The 25,720-nt window shown below is 47.3% G+C and overlaps 1 protein-coding gene across 4 annotated transcripts in view; it reads left to right on the top strand.

Moving 5' to 3' along the window:
• Positions 1-25,720, top strand: part of hipk2 (homeodomain interacting protein kinase 2) — a 219,832-nt gene that overhangs the window by 139,315 nt on the left and 54,797 nt on the right. For all 4 annotated transcript variants that reach the window (XM_067999916.1, XM_067999915.1, XM_067999914.1 and 1 more), the window contains exon 3: positions 22,293-22,416. In XM_067999916.1, coding sequence (XP_067856017.1) covers positions 22,293-22,416 — 124 coding nt within the window. The remainder of the gene's footprint in view (positions 1-22,292; positions 22,417-25,720) is intronic.

Raw genomic sequence — 25,720 nt, 5'->3', positions numbered from 1 at the left:
CTCCCTAATATACAGCTCCCTCGATATGCTCCCTAATATACAGCTCCCTCAATATTCTCCCTAATATACAGCTCCCTCAATATGCTCCCTAATATACAGCTCCCTCAATATGCTCCCTAATATACAGCTCCCTCAATATGCTCCCTAATATAGAGCTCCCTCGATATGCTCCCTAATATAGAGCTCCCTCGATATGCTCCCTAATATAGAGCTCCCTCCATATGCTCCCTAATATAGAGCTCCCTCGATATGCTCCCTAATATAGAGCTCCCTCGATATGCTCCCTAATATAGAGCTCCCTCGATATGCTCCCTAATATAGAGCTCCCTCGATATGCTCCCTAATATACAGCTCCCTCGATTCAATCTCACTCCATTGATGTCGGTGACAGGAGCGGCCTTGTTGCAAAGAGTAGGGGCTGTGATTTAAAACCCTCATGGGAGCTGCTGGGGAGCTTTCTGATTCAGGGAAACTGCAGCTAAAGCTGGGGAATCAGCTACAAAGATGGGCCTCCTGCCTCTCTGCTCCCCCTTTCCCTCCAAGCTCTGGCTGGTTGTTTAACATGGGTTACAACTTCCAAATGCCACGGTGTGCCTCCATCTTCTATCCTCCAGATGGCTCACAGAGAGCAGTGCCAAACGGCGGGATGAACGCGGGGGAATGGAGCAGAACGGTGAGATTGATTTTGCGTCATTTGGGAAAAGAGAGAGACAGAGTGAGGGTTCCCCCCTCTTAACCTCCACACGGTGAGGTGTTGAAGTGGTCAAAGTTGTAAGAGGATCCTGAAGGAGAGGGACAAGGAGCTTCACACAGAGGGGGAGGCAAAATAGGTGCTGGTATCATCTTGGGCTCCTCTCACATTGCTCTTATTCACCATATGTCTCTCCCGTTTTCTCCACGGATGGATTAGTCGGAGCTCGGTAGAGGGAAGGTGCCAACTTTGATTTCCAGTCTGCGCTGAGTCTGCTGATCTTGGCTGGGGCGAGAATCAACCGGAGCTCCTGCTCCTGATCAACGCCCCCCGACCCCGCTCCCCCCAAGCATCAGGTCAGGACAGGATTGGACTTGCCTGTGATGCCTCCCATAGCTGAACGGCCGTGGTGCTGCACCGTGGTAAGAGTCAGTGGGGGTGAAATTGGTCTCGGCCAGTGGCGCGGAGCGGGCGATAGCGAATCGGCAGCCTGTTTTCCGACGGAGGAGAAAACCAGGCGGGGTGTAAAATGGCCTCCCAATTGATTACCGTTTGGCACTTCTGCCCTAGACTAATCTCACAGCCAGTGCCTTCAGTAGAGGAGAAGAGAAAATTGGGAAACTAAAAAGGATTTGAGAGATGCTTTGTCTTCACACCACGCTCTGTATCTCACATGGTGATAAATTGGTTTATTCTTTGACACAACAAGTATTACAATCAGGACTGAAACCACAGCCATCGGATGTTCTGCTGAATCAATGTTCCGCACTTAGTGAAAAATGCGGCAGGTTTGCCTTTCAGTTGTTTGCTCTTGTTTCTGAGGTCTTTCAAATTCTTTTCCGTTCCACTTACTGTCAGTAAAAGTTGACAAGAATATTTTCTTCCATATATTCCAAAGCCACGGTCTCCAACTAGAAGGACAGGGCAGCAGGTGTATGGGAGCACCATCACCTCCAAGTCACACACCATTCCGACTTGGACGTATATCACCGTACCTTCATCGTCACTGAGTCAAAACCCTGGAACTCCCTACCGAACATAGAATCATAGAATGATACAGCACAGAAGGAGGCCATTCGACCCATTGTGTCTGTGCCGGCTCTTTGAAACAGCTACCCAATTAGTCCCACTCCCCCTGCTCTTTCCCCATAGCCCTGCAAATTTTTCCCCTTCAAATATTTATCCAATTCCCTTTTGAAAATTATTGTTGAATCTGCTTCCACCACCCTTTCAGGCAGTGCATTCCAGATCAAAATAACCTGCTGCGTAAAAATGTTTTCCTCTGCCACCTGTTTTTTTTGCCAATTATCATAAATCTGTGTCCTCTGGTTACCAACCCTCCTGCCACTGGAAACAGTGTCTCCTTAATTACTCTATCAAAACCCTTCATGATTTTGAACACCTCTATCAAATCTCCCCTTAACCTTCTCTGCTCAAGGGGGCTGAATAGCCTCCTCCTGTTCCTATGTAACAGTCTCGACGGGCTGAATGGCCTCCTCCGTTCCTATGTAACAGTCTCGACGGGCTGAATGGCCTCCTCCGTTCCTGTGTATCAGGTTCAACGGGCTGAATGGCCTCCCCCTGTTCCTATGTAATAGTCTCGATGGACTGAATGGTCTCCTCCTGTTCCTGTGTTCTTATCTTGGGATAACTTGCAGTATTCCACTCGTTGCAACCCTAACCTTCCTGCCCAATTCACATTCCCGGAGCTCTTACACTGAAAAGGACCACAGCTTTTTCCTGCGAGAGTCTTTCCAATTAGCTTTGCTGCAATGTGGAAATAATTGTATTAGAATCAAACGGCGCAGAATGAGGCCACTCGGCCCATCGTACCTGTGCCGGCTCTTTGAAAGAGCTGTCCGATTAGTCCCACTCTATTCACTGTTATTCGCAGTGGTGCCAATGTTGAGCGGTCCGTGATTACTGCCGATGGCTGCAGTATGTTCTACAGTTACCAAAAGAGTTGGCAGCATTGGACAAATGCTGGGCCTGAGATCTTGGCCTACCCAAACTTATAAGCCTGCCACAGGGGCTGCTCTCAGCTTTTCCCTCACTTTCTCCTTCTTGCCCTTTTTCTCTTTTCTCCTCCTGTATTTCTCTATCTCTCTTCACAGCCCATCAATGAGTTTTTTTTGACACAGAAAGGGAGAGAAAACAAGAGACAACTATTGGGGAGCGGGTGGCGGGATAAGGCTATCCCAGCATGCACAGTAATAGTGAACAGGGGCTCACCTGGGGGGCAGCAGCTCAGGCTCCACATTTGACCTCAGCACCAGGTTGGGGCCCTTCTGATCACGTATCGGTGACCCCTATCATGTGTGGGGGGAGGAGAGGGACAGGATCAGACTCTGCTGCGATGGTTCCTGCCGACACATGCTATTCAGCCTCGCTGTTACTGGCCATTTAGGGGAGGTCCCAGCATTCCTGGAACTAGCACCCAACAAATAATCGGCCCCTTCCGAGAGGGAGAGCGGAGGGGAATGCCAGGGATATAGAGGTAACGGAGGACTTTCACGGCCACTCTGAATGCAGGGGAAATCCTGCCTCGATAGCCGTCCCTTGCTCTTTGTTGTGTGAAAGCAAGAGAGTTGATGGGAGTTACAGTGTCGGAATGGGTAGAAGACAAGACGATCAGGTAGGAGGCTCTGCTGCGAGTCTCCTGCTGAGTAATTGAGAGGTAGAAGGGCCTGGGTACCACTGTTGCCGAGGGCTTCCAACTCCAGTTGGATGTATTCTTGGAGGTTTCATCATATGACCTCCCACCTCCAATTGCCCCGCCCCCCAGCTCTCCTGCCATTGGTCGTCCAACACGTCCATCCTCACAGTGCCCCGCTTCTCACACCAATCAGAAAGCGAACAGACTCTTCATCAATCGATTGGATGATTCTTGACTGTCAGTCAAACATCTGATTTTTTTTTCCCATTTGCAAATGGAAGTATTCAATAAAATTGAAAAAAAAACACAATTTGATTTTTTTAATGCCCCGATGATTTTTCTCCCCGGTATTTAGGAGATTAATCTTTAACACCTGGAGACTCCAGGACAATCCTGATGAGTTGGCAACCCTACTATTGCCCTTTGTGATCCCTCATCCGACTGCTGATTGATTTATTTTTTCTGCCGGGGGCATCATCTAAACATGGGGCGAGGGGGATTTCTCCCCCCTACACATCAAAGGGACACATCACCCGAAAAGCTGAGCCACGTGTCATAACCTCTCCCGCCTGTACTTCATCAGATCAGCCAGGACCTGGCTGAGAATCATCCTGTTTGTGTTATGTATCCTGCCCGCTCCGCTCTCACTGGGCCATGTGGCTGGCCGGTGGGAGAGGAGGGCACTGAGTCTCAGGCTCCTAGCTCTGGCGATCTATAGCCAGTTGCTGGTAGAAATGCACCATGCCGGTGACACTCTCATTCACCACCCATCTTCTCCACACCCCAAACCCCCATCCCGTTTTTGGCCTCTGCTCAACTCCTTCCCACAGCAGTGTCGAGACACAGTAAATGGGGGGAATCAAACCTGGACCGAGTGTCCCCACCTGCTGGTGATCTAACACATTGCACCACTAGCTTAAATAAAAGGCCCACATTTACGCAGACATATGTGGTCATGCCAGTCAAAACAATGAAAGGGGACTGATGGATGTATTCAGTGTCCCATGGCAAGTAAAAACAGCCAGATTTCATTTGGAGATTTGCTTGACATTTGAAATTCAGCACAGAAGCCGGCACATTTATTTTGTTGAGTTTCCACAACGCAGGATATTTTTAACTGAAGGACGTAGCTGATCAGATTAGATCCCTGGTGATTTTCCACATGCCCTGAAGGGCCTGTTTATTTACACTTTAAACAGGGCTGCGGAAAGCCAGCGCCAGGCATAGACTGGAATTTGAACTTCATTCGTGTTTTGCTTTTGGTGTCGGCCTTGGTAGCACCCTTGCGTCTTGAGTCAGAAGGTCATGGGTTCAAGTCCCACTCCAGAGACTTCGGCACATAAACCAGGCTGACACTCAAGTGCAGTAGTGAGGGAGTGCTGCACTGTCAGAGGTGCCATCTTTCAGTTGAGACATTAAACCTGATAGAGGCCTTTAAAATTATGAAGGGGTTCAATGGGGTAGAGGTAGAGAAGATGTTTCTACTTGTGGGGGAGTCCAAAACAAGCGGCCATAAATATAAGATAGTCACCAATAAATCCAAAAAGGAGTTCAGGAGAAACTTCTTTACTCAGAGAGTGGTGAGAATGTGGAACTTACCACCACATGGAGTGGTTGAGGCGAATAGCATAGATGCGTTTAATGGGAAGCTGGTTAATTCATGAGGGAGAAAGGAATAGAAGGATTTGCTGATAGTATTAGATGAAGTAGGGTGGTAGGCCGGCATAGACCAGTTGGGCCGAATGGCCTGTTTCTGTGTTGTAAATTCTATATAATTCTGTGCAAACCGAGGTTCTTTCTGCCCTCTCAGGTGGTCGTAAAAGCTCCCACGGCATTATTCGAAGAAGAGCAGGGGAGTTCTCCTCTGGCCAATATTTATCCCTCAACCAACACCACTAAAAACAGATTATCTGGTCATTATCACATTACAGTTTGTGGGATCTTGCTGTGCTCAAAGTTAGCTGATTTTAGCAGCTAGCGATTGCTACAATTGGCCTCAGTGTCGCTGGATCAGGAAAGAGGGGAAAAGATCAGCGAGGGTTCCTGCTCCTGATCACTATCCAGTAATCCCGCTGGAAAATGTACCTGTGTCGACTTCAGATGAGGGTCGAAACCTGCCAACAGGAGCTTCCCAGGGACTGGTGGTTTTTGCATTAGACAGGGAGCAAAGTAGCAAATAGCGACAGCATTGCAGACGGAAGATGGTGCTTCCTCGTGGTGTCTTTAGGACAGTTGCTGTTGCCTCGGGAAGGGTAGAGAACAGAACAGTGCTTCACATGAAATAAATTTTAAGTCACTGTCTTTATGTGGGCCAATATGGAAGCCATTTTGTGCACAGCAAGATCCCACCGACAGCAACGTTGTGTTGTCGAGGCCCATAGCCTTTGCTGTGTCCAGTGCACTCAGCCATTTCTTGATATCATGTGGAGTGAATCGAATTGGCTGGAAACTGGCATCTGTGATCGTTGGGATCTCGGGAGGAGGCCGAGATGGTTCATCCACTCGGAACTTCTGGCTGAAGATGGTTGTGAACACTTCAGCCTTGTCTTTTGCACTCACGTGCTGGGCTCCACCATCATTGAGGATGGGGATGTTCATGGAGCCTCCTCCTCCCGTTAGTTGTTTAATTGTCCACCACCATTCACGACCGGATGTGACAGGACCGCAGAGCTTTGATCTGATCTGTTGGTTGTGGAATCGCTTAGCTCTGTCTATAGCATGCTGCTTTCACTGTTTAGCATGCATGTAGTCCTGAGTTGTAGCTTCACCAGAGTTGGCACCTCATTTTTAGGTACGCCTGGTGCTACTCATGGCATGCTCTTCTACACTCCTCATTGAACCAGGGTTGATCATCTGGTTTGATGGTAATGGTAGAGTGAGGAATATGCCAGGCCATGAGGATACAGGTTCCAGTGGAAAAAAATCTGCTGCTGTTGATGGCCTACAGCACGTCATGCATACCCAATTTTGAGCTGCTAGATCTGCTCTTAATCTATCTCACTTTGCACAGTGGTATCGCCACATGACACGGTTTCCTCAGTGCAAAGATGGGACTTGGTTTCCACAAGGACTGTGCGGTGGTCACTCCTACCAATACTGCCATGGACAGATGCATCTGCGACAGGTAGATCGGTGAGGACGAGGTCAAGTAGGTTTTTCCCTCGTGTTGGTTCTCTCACCACCTGCCGCAGGCCAAATCTGGCAGCTATGTCCTTCGGGACTCGGCCAGCTCGGTCAGTGGTGGTGCTACTGAGCCACTCTTGGTGATGGATGTTGAAGTCCCCCATCCAGAGTATACTCTGTGCCCTTGCTACCCTCAGTGCTTCCTCCAAGTGGTGTTCAACATGGAGGAGGACTGATTCATCAGCTGAGGGAGGGCGGTAGGTGGTAATCAGCAGGAGGTTTCCTTGCCCATGTTTGACCTGATGCCATGAGATTTCATGGGGTCTGGAATCAACACTGAGGTCTCCCAGGGCCTCTTCTTCCCCCCCACCCCCGCCCGCTGACTGTATATCACTGTGCCGCCACTTCTGGTGGGTCTGTCCTACCAGTGGGGCAGGACATACCCAGGGATGGTGATGGAAAAGTCTGGAACATTGGCTGTAAGGTATGATTCAGTGAATATGGCTATGAATTCAGGAAGAAAAAAAATATGAAGCCTGAGAATCAGAAGGCCAAACTTGTTTTGGTTAAAGTCTGTCAGTCTTGAGATTGCTCTACGGGGTACAAGCTTAGGAACACCTGATATATTCATCTAAAACTTCTCTCCGCTTTAACTGGTTGGCTCCTCCATTAAAGTAGCAGAGAGAGGAACTGTTGAGATGAACACAGGAAGTATTCCCTCCATAGGAACAGGCTGATGATTGGGTGGGAATTGGCCAGGTTGGATTTGTTCTGCTTTATTTGGACTTGACATACCTGGGCAATTTTCCACATTGTCGGGTAGATGCCAGTGTTGTAGCTGTACTGGAACAGTTTAGCTAGAGGCGCGGCTAGTTCTGGAGCACAGGTCTTCAGCACTACAGCCGGGATGTTTTTGGGAGCCCTAGACATTGCTGTGTCCAGTGCACTCACCCGTTTCTCGATGTGCATGGGGTGAATTGAATTGGCTGGAAACTGGCATCTGTGATGGTGGGGACCTCGGGAAGAGGCCGAGAAGATTCATCCACTCAGTACTTCTGGCTGAAGAAGGTTACAACACTTCAAGCCTTGTCTTTTGCACTCATGCTGGGCTCCGCCATCATTGAGGATAGGGATGTTCATGGAGCCTCTTCCTCCCATTAGTTGCTTAATTGTCCACCACCATTCACATCTAGATGTGGCAGGACTGCAGAGCTTTGACTTGATCCGTTGGTTGTGGGATCACTTAGCTCTGTCTATAGCATGTTGCTTCCACTGTTTAGCATCACATGTAGTCCTGTCAGGTAGCTTCAACAGGTTGGCACCTCATTTTCAGGTACACCTGGTGCTGCTCCCGGCATGCTCTTCTACACTCCTCATTGAACCAGGGTTTGTCATCTGGTTTGACGGTGATGGAGGAGTGAGGGATATACTGGGCCATGAGGTTGCAGATTGTGGAGGAATACAATTTTGCTGCTGTTGATGGACCACAGCATCTCATGGATGCCCAGTTTTGAGCTGCTAGATCTGTTCCTAATTTGTCCCATTTAGCACGGTGGTATCGTCACATGACATAAATGGACGGTGTCCTCAGTGTGAAGTCAGGACTTGGTCTCCACAAGGGCTGTGTGATGGTCAGTCCTACCAATATGCTCATGTAAACAATTTTACAACACCAAGTTATAGTCCAGCAATTTTATTTTAAATTCACAAGCTTTCGGAGGCTTCCTCCTTCGTCAGGTGAACGATGTGAAAATGAAATCCTCGAAATGAAATCGCATTTATAATTCACAGAACAATGCTTGGTGAGTACAGACAGTTTTTTCAACTGCCCGTTGCCAAGGCAATCAGTGTGCAGACAGACAGGTGTTACCTGCCAGGTCTCAGAATATACAAATCACCAAAAAAAAACAACAAACAAAAAAAACAGAGATAGAGAGGTAGAAACATAGAAAAGACAGCAACTGACCCGTTATATTAAAAACAGATAACATTTGTTCGCTGGTGGGGTAACGTGTAGCGTGACATGAACCCAAGATCCCGGTTGAGGCCGTCCTCATGGGTGCGGAACTTGGCTATCAATTTCTGCTCGACGATTTTGCGTTGTCGTGTGTCTCGAAGGCCGCCTTGGAGTACGCTTACCCGAAGGTCGGTGGATGAATGTCCATGACTGCTGAAGTGTTCCCCGACTGGGAGGGAACCCTCCTGTTTGGCGATTGTTGCGTGGTGTCCGTTCATCCGTTGTCGCAGCGTCTGCATGGTCTCGCCAATGTACCATGCTCTGGGGCATCCTTTCCTGCAACGTATGAGGTAGACAACGTTGGCCGAGTCACAGGAGTATGAACCATGCACCTGGTGGGTGGTGTCCTCTCGTGTGATGGTGGTATCTGTGTCGATGATCTGGCATGTCTTGCAGAGGTTACCGTGGCAGGGTTGTGTGGTGTCGTGGACGCTGTTCTCTTGAAAGCTAGGTAATTTGCTGCGAACGATGGTCTGTTTGAGGTTGGGTGGCTGTTTAAAGGCGAGTAGTGGAGGTGTGGGGATGGCCATAGCGAGGTGTTTGTCCTCATTGATGACATGTTGAAGGCTGCGGAGAACATGGCGTAGTTTCTCCGCTCCGGGGAAGTACTGGACGACAAAGGGTACTCTGTTGGTTGTGTCCCGTGTTAGTCTCCTGAGGAGGTCTATGCGATTTTTTGCTGTGGCCCGTCGGAACTGTCAATCGATGAGTCGAGCGTCATATCCCGTTCTTACTAGGGCGTCTTTCAGCGTCTGTAGGTGTCCATCGCGTTCCTCCTCGTCTGAGCAGACCCTGTGTATTCGCAGGGCCTGTCCATAGGGGATGGCCTCTTTGACGTGGTTAGGGTGGAAGCTGGAAAAGTGGAGCATCGTGAGGTTGTCCGTGGGCTTGCGGTAGAGTGAGGTGCTGAGGTGCCCGTCTTTGATGGAGATTCGTGTGTCCAAGAAAGAAACTGATTCTGAGGAGTAGTCCATGGTGAGCTTGATGGTGGGATGGAACTTGTTGATGTTATCGTGTAGTCTCTTCAGTGATTCCTTGCCGTGGGTCCATAGAAAGAAAATGTCGTCGATGTATCTGGTGTATAGTGTTGGTTGGAGGTCTTGTGCAGTGAAGAAGTCCTGCTCGAACTTGTGCATGAAAATGTTGGCGTATTGGGGTGCGAATTTGGTCCCCATGGCTGTTCCGTGTGTTTGGGTAAAGAACTGGTTATCGAAGGTGAAGACATTGTGATCCAGGATGAAGCGGATGAGTTGTAGGATGGCGTCCGGAGACTCATGGACAGACAAATCTGCGACAGGTAGATTGATGAGGACCAGGTCACCTTTGCGCTGTTTCACAGCCATCAATTTTAGTACTTACTCCTTTTAATACTCCCCCCTCCCCTGTCCACCCATACGACACAGATATGTGTGCGTGTTAAACTCTCAGCTATGCACTCTTCAGCTGAACAACACAGGCAAGTTTAGGGTGAGGTTGCTTTTGTTCCAAAATGTCACAGGATGCCGTTGGCCCGGTGGATATAGGCACTGCCCTGTGCAGGAAGTCGGAAGTTGCCACAGTCCATTTCTGGCCCGTCCTGATCTAGGTCGGCTCAGCATTTCTGGTCCCACAAAAGGTCTCAAGGATGGGATAAATTCCAACTATCTGGTGACTGCCCCCCTCTCCCCCAACCCCCTCCCCCACCACCCAAGACAGAAAGAGCATGTGCGGATGTTGAGTGAGGATGGAATCGGATTTTCCCTTGATGTCCCCCGTTGTCGAATAGTCGACTGACATTTGCTGTCTAAGCTGACATGTGAAGAGGGGCCACTTGGGCAATGCACTGACGAGCTGCCTGTTGTACCCCACGGGAACTATTGCCTTCAGGAAAGGGAGCGGGGTGGAAACGATGGATTTGAGCAGGAAAATGCAAACGGTTTTTCTCAAAAGACAACGCGATAGTTTTTGGAAACTGAAATTCATTGCTGGAGTTAAGGTAATGGCCCCTCGTATCTGCATTAAAACCTGTTAAACACAGCTTGTGCCAACACATTCTGCTCTGAAAACACTTTGGGGGACTTAAATTAAAGAGACGCGCATCCTTTTTGATGGCCTCTGGGGAGATATATACCTGAGGTTGCAGCAAGCTCCAACTCTGAAAACAGACTTCTTGAGGCCTTCCAGATTTTCCTTTAAATTCAGCCAATGTTATTATTTTCTTTTTTTTAAAAAGTAACCCAACACTGAAGTACTTTGTGTGAGATATTGGCTGGTTTAATTTTCTCATAACTCATGATTTGAAGGTGGTTAACAAACTGGTCACTGCCTCTGTGAAAGCTGGAACTGACACCAGCTGCAGGGTGGATCTGAGTAAGATTTCAAAGGGTGAGGGTGAGGGGCAGATAGAGGACAGAACAGTAAAGGTCTTCATTTAAAGGTCATTTAAAAACCCCTTTGTAACTAATACACCTTTTGCTGCCGCCCTGCCCCCAGTTGTCTCCCCTGCTGTCCTGAAAATAATGGTTCCTATGATGCTCAGCAGCCCTCTGCTTCTTTGGCCAAGTGGCCCATTCACCACATGTGAGCCTAGACTACGAATGTCATGAGAGTATTCGACTATGGAGGGCATCACATCCGAGTGCGCGCGCACACACACACACACACACACACACACACTCACACACGGTTTCCAGCAGGGATCATCGGATCGCAATCAGGAGCGGTTGCCTTTCTCCCCCCTCACGCACCCCGGGCACTGAGGCCAACTGCCTACCGTGGCCCAGAATGAGATCAGCACAGTTCGTAGGTCATGGGTTGTGAAGGCCTTTATCACGTCCTGAGTGTGTGGTGAAGAGACTGTCGAAATCCAAGGTCATTCGTCGCACATTTAAAAGACTGTCCCTTTAACATTTGTGAACAAGTGAACTGTCATGGTTTTCTAATGACGTTACTGTGTTTGAAGTAGAGTTTGGCCTACCCTTCCTCGCCTCCCCTTCTCAGCCATGTCAGACACTCAGTGTTATCCAAAAATCCTTGGTCTGGGGCACTTGAAGAGTCCTGATTCATTACACAATTAAAATCATCAGTCCGCAGCCCTCCCCATCACCTTCATGCCAGCCATATGACTGTGCCGTGCCTAATCACCCGGTACGTTGGCAGTATCCTTCAGATACTGTGTTGTATCTTCATTTGTCATGTGGATTAGCTTTTCCCCAGCTAATGCAGTCATGTAGACAAACAGAGAGACAATGACCACCCTCCCCTCCCATCCCTACTTCCTTTGACTCAGGCAGTTCCAAAAAAAAGCCACTTATCTACAGAATCGCATTCAATAAAGAACAACAATTCCTCGAATATGCCTGAAAATCAGCACGTAGAGAGCCTGTGAATACCCAGCAAGCCCCAGCCTGGCCGGCACACCACACCTACTCTCCGGCCTTCCACTTTTAATACACGACCGACCCCCCTCGGCTCCAAATCAAACCCCCCCCCCCCCACCCTTGTTCTTCTGGGCAACCACTGCGTCTGTGTTACTGCCATCGAGAGAGCACAGATTCCTCTTTGCAAACTTACCAACCCTGCCTCCTCTCGGAGGTATTGATGCTCACAGTGAACGCAGCTGATAGCGAGTCGATGGGACACCGTCTGATTAATCGAGTGCAAGAGAAATGAGCCCGGAGCTTAAGATTTTTTTTGGAGAGCTGCCTTCAAAATACACCAGTTGTCTTTTCAGGGCTGCAATGGGACAGGAGTTGTCCTATATTGCAGGGTTATATTACAGTGTACTAAAGAATAGAAAGAAAAACTTGCATTTCTACAGCGCCTTTCGTGACATCAGAATGTCCCAAAGCGCTGTACAGCCAATGAAGTACTTTTGAAGTGTAGTCACAGTTGTAATGTAGAAAACACGGCAGCCAATTTGCGCACAGCATGATCCCACGAACAGTAATGAGATACATGACTTGGATAATCTGCTTATTAGTGATGTTGGTTGAGGGATAACTATTGGCCAGGACATTAGTAATCAGGAATACGACCCCTGGCCGACTTTTTTTCCCCCACTCCCAACCCTGGAGGGATAGGGCAGGCAGGGTTTCAGGTTAATTGTAGCACGCCAATTACGAAGATCAGCGAACTCAGCACAGACCTAATCTGGCTCTCCCTGGTCTGAATGACTCAGCTGCTTTATATCAACTCACGGAGCCATCGAGGGAGTGCAGGTTACGTTTTCCATTGCAGATGTCGACTGGCTTTCTGGTGAACACTGTCAGCAAAAAAAAAACGATTTGAGGGACAGATCTTTACTCAGCACTTTTAAACTGTGATAATCCAACAATGTTAAATGCCCAAAGGCAGAACTTTGGTTAAAGAAACAGTTCACCCTGTCAGGACCAGACAGTAGCATTATTGGAGATCTTATCTCTGGGCTGCCTTGTAATTCCCAGAGGCTGCCAAGTCTGATCCTCTCCAGTGGTATTTCTCTGTTCCTCAGTGCCATCCTAACTCTACTCTCTCAGGATCACCAATGCACCCTTGCCCTTCCCATGGTTACTGCTAACCTGGAGAATGCCACTTCTGCCCAGCCCAAAGCCATCACTCTTTCACCACTCCCACCACCCATCCTGATCCTATCGTTCTGAAGACTGTGAGACCCCACCTCTTCCGTCATTATACTATCCTGACCATCCCTCCACTGTGCTGCTGTACACGAACAGTCATTGATGTCAAGGATTGCCTGGCAATTCCATTAGAGGACAGGTCAGACACCCACCAGACCCAACAACTGATGAATCTGTACTCTTAACACATCCTTGCATCCTGAAAACTTGTCATGGGAAATTGCCTCTTTTATTTAAAGCATAATAGCAAAATGTTTTCTTAGGAACAGGAGTAGGCCAGTTAGCCCTCGAGCCTGTTCCACCATTCAGTTAGTGCACCTTAACTCCACCTACCCGCCTTGGTTCCATATCTCTTAGTACCCTTGTCGAATAAAATTCTATCAATTGGCAATTGGCAATCTTACCCTGAAAGTCATCAAGGAAACCGGTAAATTGAAAACTTCACAATGAGCTCTGGGGAAAGTTGCTGGGGATTGGATAGAGGGAACTCTATTGTGTATCTAACTCCCGCTTTATCTGATGTGGGAATGCTCAATTCTGACACCGATTATCAAAAGGAGAAAAGTCCAACAATCTCATTCACCGGCTTTGCTTCACACGATAAACACATTTTTAAAAAATATCATATCTAACCTTTGTAGGAAACCATCAGATATCCATCAGGCTGTGTTAACCAGACCTCGGCTTGCTTTGTTCTTGTTTTTTTTTAAATGGTTGCTGGGTTATCCTTTCACTTAACCTGGAATAAACATTTCAAATGGGAACTTTCATTAGATCAGACCTACAACTGTGTCCTTATTACCATTTAAAGTGTAAATTAATTTAACAGTTTTCATTTTCTAAGGCTGAGCTGCTGTGTGCTACCCTTAAGCAATTAAAACAAGGCATTTTTACGAACTGGAATGGCTTCTCAGTAATTTTACATTGTTCCCAAAGGAGGCATCAGTGATGAGATTACTTGGAAAAGCTTCCATAATTCCAGGTTCATTTGAGTAGATTCCTGCCTGAAGCCAGGCTGTGGTCACAGGAGGAATATTTTGGGAATGGGAGCTACAGGACAACTTGTTCCAAGGCTCACAGCCACCATTAGGGTTTCCACGATGGGCCGAATGGCCTCCTTCTGTGCTGTATGATTCTTTACATACAATGTACAGTACAGAAACAGGTTATTCAGCCCAACAGGTCCTTGCTGGTATTTATGCTCCACACGTGCCTCCTCCCTCCCTACTTCATCTAACCCTATCAGCATATCCTTCTATTCCTTTCTCCCTCATGTGTTTATCCATCTTGCCCTTAAATGCATCTATGCTATTCGCCTCAACTACTCCATGTGGTAGCGAGTTCCACATTCTAACCACTCTCTGAGTAAAAACGTTTCTCCTGAATTCCTTAATGGATTTATCATTGACTATTTTATATTTATGGCCCTTAGTTCTGGTCTCTCCCACAAGCCTACGTCCACCCAATCAAACCCTTTCACAATCTTAAAGACCTCTATCAGGTCACCCCTCAGTCTTCTCTTTTCTAGAGAAAAAAGCCTGCTCAATCTTTCGTGATAGGTATAAACTCTCAGTTCTGGTATCATCATAGTAAATCTTTTTTGCACCTTCTCCAGTGCCTCTATATCCTTTTTATAATATGGAGACCAGAACTGTTCACAGTACTTCAATTAGCCAAGGCTTCTTCGACAGCACCCCCCAAACCCGCGTCCTCTACCACCTAGAAGGACAAGGGCAGCAGGCACATGGGAACAACACCACCTGCACGTTCCCCTCCAAGTCACACACCATCCTGATTTGGAAATATATCGCCGTTCCTTCATCGTCACTGGGTCAAAATCCTGGAACTCCCTTCCTAACAGCACTGTGGGAGAACCTTCACCACGGACTGGAGCGGTTCAAGGAGGCGGCTCACCACCACCTTCTCAAGGGCAATTAGGGATGGGCAATAAATGCTGGCTTTGCCAGCGACGCCCACATCCCATGAACGAATAAAGAACAGAAAAGTGTAGTCTAATCCAAGGTTCTATACAAGTTTAACATAACTCTTCTGCTTTTCAATTCTATCCCTCTAGAAATGAACCCCAATGCTTGGTTTGTTGTTTTATGGCCTTATTAACCTGCATCGCTACTTTTAGTGATTTGTGTATCTGTACCCCCAGATCCCTCTGCTCCTGAACCCCATTTAGACTCTTATTATCCAAGCAGTATGTGGCCCCCTTATTCTTCCGACCAAAGTGTAATACCTCACACTTATCTATATTAAAATTCATTTGCCAATTACACGTTCATGCTGCAAGTTCATTAATGTCTTCCTGTATTTTGTTGCAGTCCTCCTCGGTATTAACTGTACCCCCCAATTTGGTATCGTCTGCAAATTTTGAAATTGTACTTCTGATTCCCAAGTCCAAATCATTTATATAAATGGTGAACAACAGTGGTCCCAGCACCGATCATTGTGGAATGCCACTTCCCACCTTTTGCCGGTCTGAGTAACTACCTTTAACCCCACTCTCTGTTTTCTGTTTTGTAAATTGTAAACAATTTTACAACACCAAGTTATAGTCCAGCAATTTTATTTTAAATTCACAAGCTTTCGGAGGCTTCCTCCTTCGTCAGGTAAATGTTCAGGAGTAGCCAGCTTGCTATCCATTCTACTACTTGTCCCCTGACTCCACATGCTCTGACCTTCTATTCCAGCTTTTGAGGGAACCACTGCTTTTAAACATCACGATGGAGGATTGATTTTCCTAATCATCTCTCACATTTTGTGCAGCGAGTTGTTATGATCTGGAATGCACTGCCTGAAAGGGTGTTGGAAGCAGATTCAATAAGTAACTTTCAAAAGGGAATTGGATATATATTTGAAATGGGAACATTTGCAGGACTATGAGGAAAGAACAGGGGAGTGGGACTAATTGGATAGCTCTTTAATAGAGCCGGCACAGGCAAGATGGGCTGAATGGCTGGCAGAGAAAGGAGACTTAGATCAAACAGCCTGAGGTGGACATTTACCCTGGACGTTGATAGGAAAGGAAGGAAGGAAAGAAGAGCTTGCATTTCTGTAGCGCCTTTCAGGTCTTCAAGTCGTCCCAAAGTCCTTTACAGCCAATGAAGTGTAGTCACTGTTGTAATGTAGGAAACGCAGCAGCCAATTTGTGCACAGCAAGATCCCAAAGACAGCACTCCTTTCTGATGCTTCAGTTACACTGGATATGTTGCTTTGAATTTTTCAACGGAGCATTATTTCTATTTGCCAGTCAAAGTGGTTATAAATCAATTTGGGTTGTTGCAGACTAAGCTGTAATGGGTGGCCAAATTTCATAGAGAACCATTGCAGTGACCCCAGCTTCTTTAGTTTGGTGTTCCGGTGACTCGAAGTGTTACCGAGTGATGCAATAATGTAATTACAGTACCATGGGTCCGTGCATCTGGGGTTCACGGAGGTGAGAAAATCGTAATCCGATACAGAATGGAGAGATGTCGGGATTGGGCAACGTTGGGGGAATGGTGGGTCGAGCAAGGCTGGGGTGACGGCAGCATTAGGCGAGACTGGGGCAACAGGAAGCTGAGGAGATGGCTGAGTCTGAGGAGATGGCTGAACCCTCATGTAACTGTTTTGTTCAGTGCTTTAATCCCTTTCAGGATATCTTCTCACACCATTAATCTACTATTACTGCAAATCCGTCTGTTAATTTCTGGAGACATTGGGTTAACAGCGCAGATCAGATCTACACAAGTGGAGCGCACTGTGCTGGACTATTGGCTTAGTAAAACAACAGTAATGAAGAAAATAATAGCACTAAAGAGTGACAAGTCCCCAGGACCAGATGGTTTCCATCCCAGGGTCCAATGTGAGCATATTGCAGATGCCCTAACTATAATCTTTCAAAGTTCTCCAGATTCAGTAACCCTCCCTCTAGATTGGAAAATTGCTCATGTCACTCCACTTTTTAAGAAAGGAGAGAGAGGGAAACCAGGAAATTATAGACCAGTTAGCCTAATATCTGTTGTGGGGAAATTGCTGGAGTCTATAATTAAGGATAGAGTGACTGAACACCTCGAAAATTTTCAGTTAATCAGAGAGAGCCAGCATGGATTTATGAAAGGTAGGTCGTGCCTGACAAACCTGATTGAATGTTTTGAAGAGGTGACTAAAGTAGTGGCCAGGGGAATGTCAATGGATGTTATTTATATGGACTTCCAGAAGGCATTTGATAAAGTCCCACATAACAGACTGTTAGCTAAGATAGAAGCCCATGGAATTGAGGGAAAAGTAGGGACTTGGTTAGGAAGTTGGCTGAGCGAAAGGCGACAGAGAGTAGGGATAATGGGAAGGTACTCACATTGGCAGGATGTGACTAGTGGTGTCCTGCAGGGATCTGTTTTGGGGCCTCAATTATTCACAGTATTTATTAACGACTTAGATGAAGGCATAGAAAGTCTCATATCTAAGTTTGCCGATGACACAAAGATTGGTGGCATTGTAAGCAGTGTAGATGAAAACATAAAATTACAAAGCGATATTGATAGATTAGGTGAATGGGCAAAACTGTGGCAAATGGAATTCAGTGTAGGCAAATGTGAGGTCATCCACTTTGGATCAAAAAAGGATAGAACAGGGTACTTTCTAAATGGTAAAAAGTTAAAAACAGTGGATGTCCAAAGGGACTTAGGGGTTCAGGTGCATAGATCATTGAAGTGTCATGAACAGGTGCAGAAAATAATCAATAAGGCTAATGGAATGCTGGCCTTTATATCTCGAGGACTAGAGTACAAGGGGGCAGAAGTTATGTTGCAGCTATACAAAACCCTGGTTAGACCGCACCTTCAGAAGGACATATTGGCCTTGGAGGGAGTGCAGCGTAGGTTTACTAGAATGATACCCGAACTTCAAGGGATAAGTTACGAGGAGAGATTACACAAATTGGGGTTGTGTTCTCTGGAGTTTCAAAGGTTAAGGGGTGATCTGATCGAAGTTTATAAGATATTAAGGGGAACAGATAGGGTGGATAGAGAGAAACTATTTCCGCTGTTTGGGGATTCTAGGAGTAGGGGGCACAGTCTAAAAATTAGAGCCAGATCTTTTGAGAGTGAGATTAGAAAACACTTCTGCACACAAAGGGTGGTAGAAGTTTGGAACTCTCTTCCGCAAACGGCAATTGATGCTAGCTCAATTGCTAAATTTAAATCTGAGATAGATAGCTTTTCGGCAACCTAAGGTATTAAGGGATATGGGCCAAAGGCGGGTATATGCAGTTAGATCACAGATCAGCCATGATCTTATCAAATGGCGGAGCGGGCTTGAGGGGCTGAATGGCCTACTCCTGTTCCAATGTTCCTATGTTTGAGTAGCGACATAAGAAAAGGCAATTCTGGCTTTCTGACCCATTCCTTTGACAGACTGTAGAGTCTATCAATCATGAATTCTACCTGGCCCATTTAATCTCCTGAGGGAAGCTTGTGCATAAATAATATCTGATCCACAAAGGTAATCGAGCAAAGCTCCAGAATATTTACCCAATCTTGCACTCCCACCATTCTACACCTTGCTTTTCCCCAGCCTATCGTCATCAAATGGCTACACAAGCCTTTCCCTATCGCCCACTTCCATCAGGCATGGGGAGCTGGCTGATTTTCCCCTCCCTAACCCAGAGGCGTAAAGGCCAGTTGCGATGCTCTAACAACTTCCCCGGCTGTGATCCGACTCCCCACAGACCGGGCCCGGATCAAACCTAGGGCCTTCAGCCCTCTGTATTTCTGTTACTCACTGCTTTTGCCAACTGTGTCATCAGGGGGAGCTTGTAACTTTTGTTTTATTAACAGATTATATATAATACCTGTACCTCAGCCGCACTATTTAATAACTCAAAGCTGAAGGCAAATAGAAATTAAAGCTCTTTATTGCAGAAACCTGATCCTTTTAGCTGGAGGCGGACTGTGTGTGACCTGCAGTCACGCGATTAATCAGGAACACTTCAGAATTATGCGACCTTAAGGTTATGACAGGATCACGGATTCTGTATAATAAGGGTGAGCAGGAAATGATTTGGTCAATTGGAATTCGGATTTTGGATCAGAGCAGGCTTGGATCGGGCCTACAATTTACCCAGTCCAACTCCCTTTGGTAGCTATCACTGAGCAGCGTTATGGAAACGGTTTCTTGGAAATAGGAGAGGGGGGAGGGTAGAGATATTAGCAACCCTCAAATCACCGGCACCACTGCGCGTAACAATAAACACAATCATGCTGCACCAGGAACGCTGTTTGTTTACCAAACAAACTACCAAATTCACAGAACGGTCCCGGGCTGCATTGGGGTTGTTGGGACTGTGACTTGAACTTCTGACCTGGATACTCAGAAATATGACTCCACGTTACATCACATATCTATGGATGTATCTATATTTAGCTGCCTATAAATCTCTACCTGTCTACCTACTTAGATACACCTATATCTGTTTATATATATCTTTATCATTCTATAAAGAAAGAAAAAAGTCTTGCATTTATATAGCGCCTTTCACAACCTCACTACGCCCTAAAGCCAATGAAGTACTCTTGAAGTGTAGTCGCTGTTGTAATGTAGGATTAATGTTACCTATCTATACCTATCTATCTATCTGTCTGGATATCTATCTCGATATCTATATTTGTGTGTCTATATCTATATTTCCATAGCTAGCTATTTATCTATCTGTCTGACAATATCTATCTCTATTTACCTCTCTGTATCTCTGGATTTGCTCTCGTTTGTTCAGCTGTGTTTTCCCTCTTTTCAAAAAAAATCTGTATTTGTTTTGTATTGGCCTGTTGAGTTATATTAATTTCGAGTCGCTTTGATCAGTGCCCAGCTTGCTGCTGGCAAGGAGAATGTTTGTGGTAGATGGTTGTGAAGGCCAGTGGAGGGGTTAGTGTCAGACAGCACAGTGCTACACTGAGTTGAAAAACTGCATTATCCCGGAAGGGCCCAGATTTCCGATTCCTAGTCCGTGCTTAGCTGGTTGATCTCAGCAGTTGATGGGGGAGGGAAAGGTGTTACACCTGGCCTCAGTGCCCGAGGGTGAGGGAGAGGAACGATGAGCTGGGGCTCCCATTCCTGAATGCTGTCCAGTGGCTCCCAAGGTGCATGTCGGGCGAGAAGAGGATCGAACTCGGCTGTGATGATCTCCGCCGTCCAATTGCCCGGTGGCACTCGGTGCAGAGGGATAGTGTGAGGTACTGGAGAGCTCGATGCCTGCAGAGCCATGCCCCACCCAGGAGAGATGGGGGAGTAAAAGAACATATGAACAATGACGGACGAGAAGAGACCCTCTGGTCCATCCAGCCTGTCCCACACAATTGTGATACCTTGTGCCTTATACCCTATGTATCACAATATATACACTCTCCACCCCACCCAAAACCTGATGTGATCTCCCGAGAGAGGCGAAAAACCAGATAAAAACCCAGGCCAATTTCGGGGGAAAGATCTGGGAAATTCCTCTCCGACCCCTTTAGCGATTGAAACTAGTCCAGGAGATCACTCTGGCCCTGTTAATTCTACGCGTTACATTATCTGCCTTTTGTATGAGGTGATCTCCGGCCCAGCCAGAAACAGGTCCAGCTCTCGCTTGAAGGAATTCAGTGATTCGGTGTCCCTCGCATGAGCCTGTTCCAGGGGTCCATTATTCTCTGGGAAAAGAACCACCTCCTGACATCGAACCTCGATCTGGCCTTATACAACTTAAAATTGTGACCCCTGGTCCTCCCTAATGTTTGGAACAAACTGTCAACTGGATCACAATCCATTCCCTTCATCATCTTATAAACCTCGATCCAGACCACCACAAGTCTACGCTTCTCTAAAGCGTAGAATCCCAGCTCGTTTAGCCTATCTTGATAACCAGGATGCTTTAAACTGGAAATTAGTCTCCTCTGCACCCTTTCCAAAGCCCCAATATCACCCACCATGTCAGGAGACCAAAACTGGACACAGTATTTTAACTAAGGTCTTGTACAAGGACAAAATGGCAGGAAGCAAAAGGTAATGGTTGACGGATGTTTTTACGACTTGAAGGCTGTTTCCAGTGGGGTTCCGCAGGGCTCAGTATTAGGTCCCTTGCTTTTGTGGTATAAATGATTTGGACTTGAATATGGGGGGCTTGATCAAGAAGTTTGCAGATGATGCAAAAATTGGCCGTGTGGTTGATAGTGAGGAGGAAAGCTGTAGACTGCAGGAAGATATCAATGGACTGGTCAGGTGGGCAGAAAAGTGGCAAATGGAATTCAATCCAGAGAAGTGTGAGGTAATGCATATGGGGAGGGCAAACAAGGCAAGGGAATACATAATAAATGGGAGGATACTGAAAGGTGTAGAGGAATAGAGGGACCTTGGAGTGCATGTCCACAGATCCCTGAAGGTAGCAGGACAGGTAGATAAGGTGGTTAAAAAGGCATAAAGGATACTTTCCTTTATTAGCTGAGGCATAGAATATAAGAGCAGGGAGGTTATGCTGGAACTGTATAAAACACTGGTTAGTCCACAGCTTGAGTACTGCGTACAGTCTGGTCACCACATTACAGGAAAGATGTGATTGCACTAGAGAAAGTACAGAGGAGATTTACAAGGATGTTGCCAGGGCTGGAGAATTTTAGCTAGGAGAGAAGATTGGATAGGCTGGAGTTGTTTTCTTTGGAACAAAGGAGGTTGAGGGGTGATTTAATTGAGGTATATAAAATTATGACAGGACTAGATAGAGTGGATAGGAAGGACCTATTTCCCTTAGCAGAGGGGTCAATGACCAGGTGGCATAGATTTAAAGTAATTGGTAGAAGGATTAGAGGGGAGTTGAGGAGAATTGGGATTAAGCTGGATAGCTCTTTCTCGGCCAGCATGGACACGATGGGCCGAATGGCCTCCTTCTGCGCTGTAACTTTCTAACTTTCTATGATTCCACGATTCTATGAAAATAGTTTGCTTCGCCTTATAGTCAGTTGTCTTCTAAATGCACCCCAACACCCTATTCACTCCAGCTATCACTTCACGGCATTGCTCATGAATCTTTAGAGATCTCTGCACTAGAAAGCCCAGATCGCTCTTTTCTTCCACCTGCTTTAATGCTTTTGCCTGAACGGGGTATGTATGTTGAGCATTTGCCCTGCCCACATGCATAAAGAAAGTTTGTGTGACTAACTCTGAATTCTCTTTTTATCTCTTTCTCTGTAGAGCGCCAGAGATTATCCTGGGATTGCTGTTTTGCGAGGCGATCGACATGTGGTCGCTGGGTTGTGTCATTGCAGAGCTATTCTTGGGGTGGCCGTTGTATCCAGGGGCTTCAGAATACGATCAGGTATGTTTTGACTGAATTGAATCTCAGATCCAATACCACGTCTCGGATGATTAATGGGAGTTGGGTGATATTGGCCTCTTCTCTCTTCGGCTGGGCCCTTTCCCACTTGGTCGTTGGTTGTCATCTCATGTTCCCGATGCCTGTCAGCTGTGACTCAGTTAGTACCACTCTTGCCTCTGTGTCAGACGGTTGTGGGTTCAAGTCCCACTCCAAAGACTTGAGCACATAATCTAGGCTGGCACTCCCAGTGCGGTACTGAGAGAGTGCTGCACTTTCAGAGGTGCCGTCTTTTGGATGAGACATTAAACTGTGACCCCGTCTGCCCTCTTGGGTGAACCTAAAAGAATCCATGGCGCTATTTGAAGAAGAGTAGGGGAGTTCTCCCCGGTGTCCTGGCCAATATTTATCCCTCAACTAACACCACTAAAACAGATTATTCGGTCATTATCTCTTTGTTGTTTGTGGGTCCTTGCTGTGCGCAAATTGGCAGCTGCGTTTCCTACAATCCAACAGTGACTGCACTGCAAAAGTACTTCATTGGGTGTGAAGCGCTTTGGGACGACCTGAGGTCGTGAAAGCCGCTATATAATATCCCCACCATCACATCATTCCACGTGATATCAAGAAATGGCTGAGTGCACTGGATACAGCAAAGGCTATGGGCCCCAACAACATCCCGGCTGTAGTGCTGAAAACCTGTGTTCCAGAACTAGCCGCGCCTCTAGCCAAACTGTTCCAGTACAGCTACAACACTGGCATCTACCCGACAATGTGGAAAATTGCCCAGATATGTCCTGTCCACAAAAAGCAGGACAAATCCAATCCGGCCAATTCCCGCCCTATCAGTCTACTCCCAATCATCAGCAAAGTGATGGAAGGTGTCGTCGACAGTGCTATCAAGCGGCACTTACTCACCAATAACCTGCTCACCAATGCTCAGTTTGGGTTCCGCCAGGACCACTCGGCTCCAGACCTCATTACCTTGGTCCAAACATGGACAAAAGAGCTGAATTCCAGAGGTGAGGTGAGAGTGACTGCCCTTGACATCAAGGCAGCATTTGACCGAGTGTGGCACCAAGGAGCCCTAGTAAAATTGAAGTCAATGGGAATCAGGGGAAAAACTCTCCAGTGGCTGGAGTCATACCTAGCACAAAGGAAGATGGTAGTGGTTGTTGGAGGCCAATCATCTCAGCCTCAAGACATTGCTGCAGGAGTTCCTCAGCGCAGTGTCCTAGGCCCAACCATCTTTAGCTGCTTCATCAATGACCTTCCCTCCATCATAAGGTCAGAAATGGGGATGTTCGCAGATGATTGCACAGTGTTCAGTTCCATTCGCAACCCCTCAGATAATGAAGCTGTCTGTGCCCGCATGCAGCAAGACCTGGACAACATCCAGGCTTGGGCTGATAAGTGGCAAGTAACATTCGTGCCAGACAAGTGCCAGGCAATGACCATCACCAACAAGAGAGAATCTGACCACCTCCCCTTGACATTCAACGGCATTACCATTGCCGAATCCTCCACCATCAACATCCTGGGGGTCACCATTGACCAGAAACTTAACTGGACCAGCCACATAAATATTGTGGCTACAAGAGCAGGTCAGAGGCTGGGTATTCTGCAGCGAGTGATTCACCACCTGACTTCCCAAAGCCTTACCACCATCTACAAGGCACAAGTCAGGACAAAGCAGCCTGCTTGATTGGCACCCCATCCACCACCCTAAACATTCACCCCCTCCACCACTGGCGCACTGTGGCTGCAGTGTGCACCATCCACAGGATGCACTGCAGCAACTCGCCAAGGCTTCTTCGACAGCACCTCCCAAACCCGCGACCTCTACCACCTAGAAGGACAAGGGCAGCAGACACATGGGAACAACACCACCTGCACGTTGCCCTCCAAGTCACACACCATCCCGACTTGGAAATATATCGCCGTTCCTTCATCGTCGCTGGGTCTAAATCCTGGAACTCCCTACCTAACAGCACTGTGGGAGAACCGTCACCACACGGACTGCAGCGGTTCAAGAAGGCGGCTCACCACCACCTTCTCAAGGGCAATTAGGGATGGCCAATAAATGCTGGCCTCGCCAGCAACGCCCGCTCCCTGTGAATGAATAAAAAAATATATAAATGCAAGTCTTTCTTTATGGCTTGGGAGCAGCATCAGAAAGAAACCCAATGCAAAGCCCAGAGCAAATTGGCAGAATAAGGAGGGTAAGCTGAGTGAAGGGAATGGAGGGCAGAGAGATTGAAAGGGTGAGGGTGGAGCACAAGACTGCCTTGTTCCTCTGTAAAAAAAAATCTCCACAATTGTTCATCTCAAGCATCGGTGCACAGTTCAAGGTATGGGACTCCCACACGTCCTTCAGCAACCATACCTTTCAACTGTCCCATGTCAACCTCGATATCCCGGAATTAAACAGCCTCACTGAGATAAACAGGATGTGGAGATGCCGGTGATGGACTGGGGTTGACAATTGTAAACAATTTTACAACACCAAGTTATAGTCCAGCAATTTTATTTTAAATTCACAAGCTTTCGTTCACCTGACGAAGGGGGAAGCCTCCGAAAGCTTGTGAATTTAAAATAAAATTGCTGGACTATAACTTGGTGTTGTAAAATTGTTTACAAGAGATAAACAGGAGCAGAGCATGGAGTTCTCAACCACCAAAATTCCGTGGATTTGTCAGTTCTGCAGAAAACTGCGCTCCTGACCCCCCTCCCCCACCCTGTGCTGAATCTGGAGGTTGAGAGACGACAACATCTGAATTCTTGAAAATGTGAGCTCTCTATAGGCATGTAAATCAGGCAGCTTGTGTTATACACAGGTTTCTGTTAAATGTCTGCCCGAACTCTCTTTCCCCTATTTTCTTCCCCTCCCCCACCCCCGATTCCTTTCAGACCCGATAGCATCTCAGTTTTAAGATGAACTTTATTGTTTTTTCTTGACATTTAAAAGTTATGGATTCTTTCTTAAAATGGCCATTCTATTGATGGATCAGAACTGTGGACAAGTGGGCGGGGAGACGGTAAGGAGGGCGGGGAGACGGTGGGGAGGGCGGGGAGACGGTGGGGAGGGCGGGGAGACGGTGGGGAGGGCGGGGAGACGGTAGGGTGGGCGGGGAGACGGTATGCTGGAAGGGCGGGGAGACGGTAGGGTGGGCGGGGAGACGGTAGGGTGGGCGGGGAGACGGTGGGGAGGGCGGGGAGACGGTGGGGTGGGCGGGGAGACGGTAGGGTGGGCGGGGAGACAGTAGGGAGGGCGGGGAGACGGTAGGGTGGGCGGGGAGACGGTGGG

The sequence above is a fragment of the Heptranchias perlo genome, chromosome 18 (assembly GCF_035084215.1).
Source record: "Heptranchias perlo isolate sHepPer1 chromosome 18, sHepPer1.hap1, whole genome shotgun sequence".
NCBI lineage: Eukaryota > Metazoa > Chordata > Chondrichthyes > Hexanchiformes > Hexanchidae > Heptranchias > Heptranchias perlo.
Note: the sequence above shows the minus strand (reverse complement) of the source record. Positions and strands in the feature narration are given on the sequence as shown.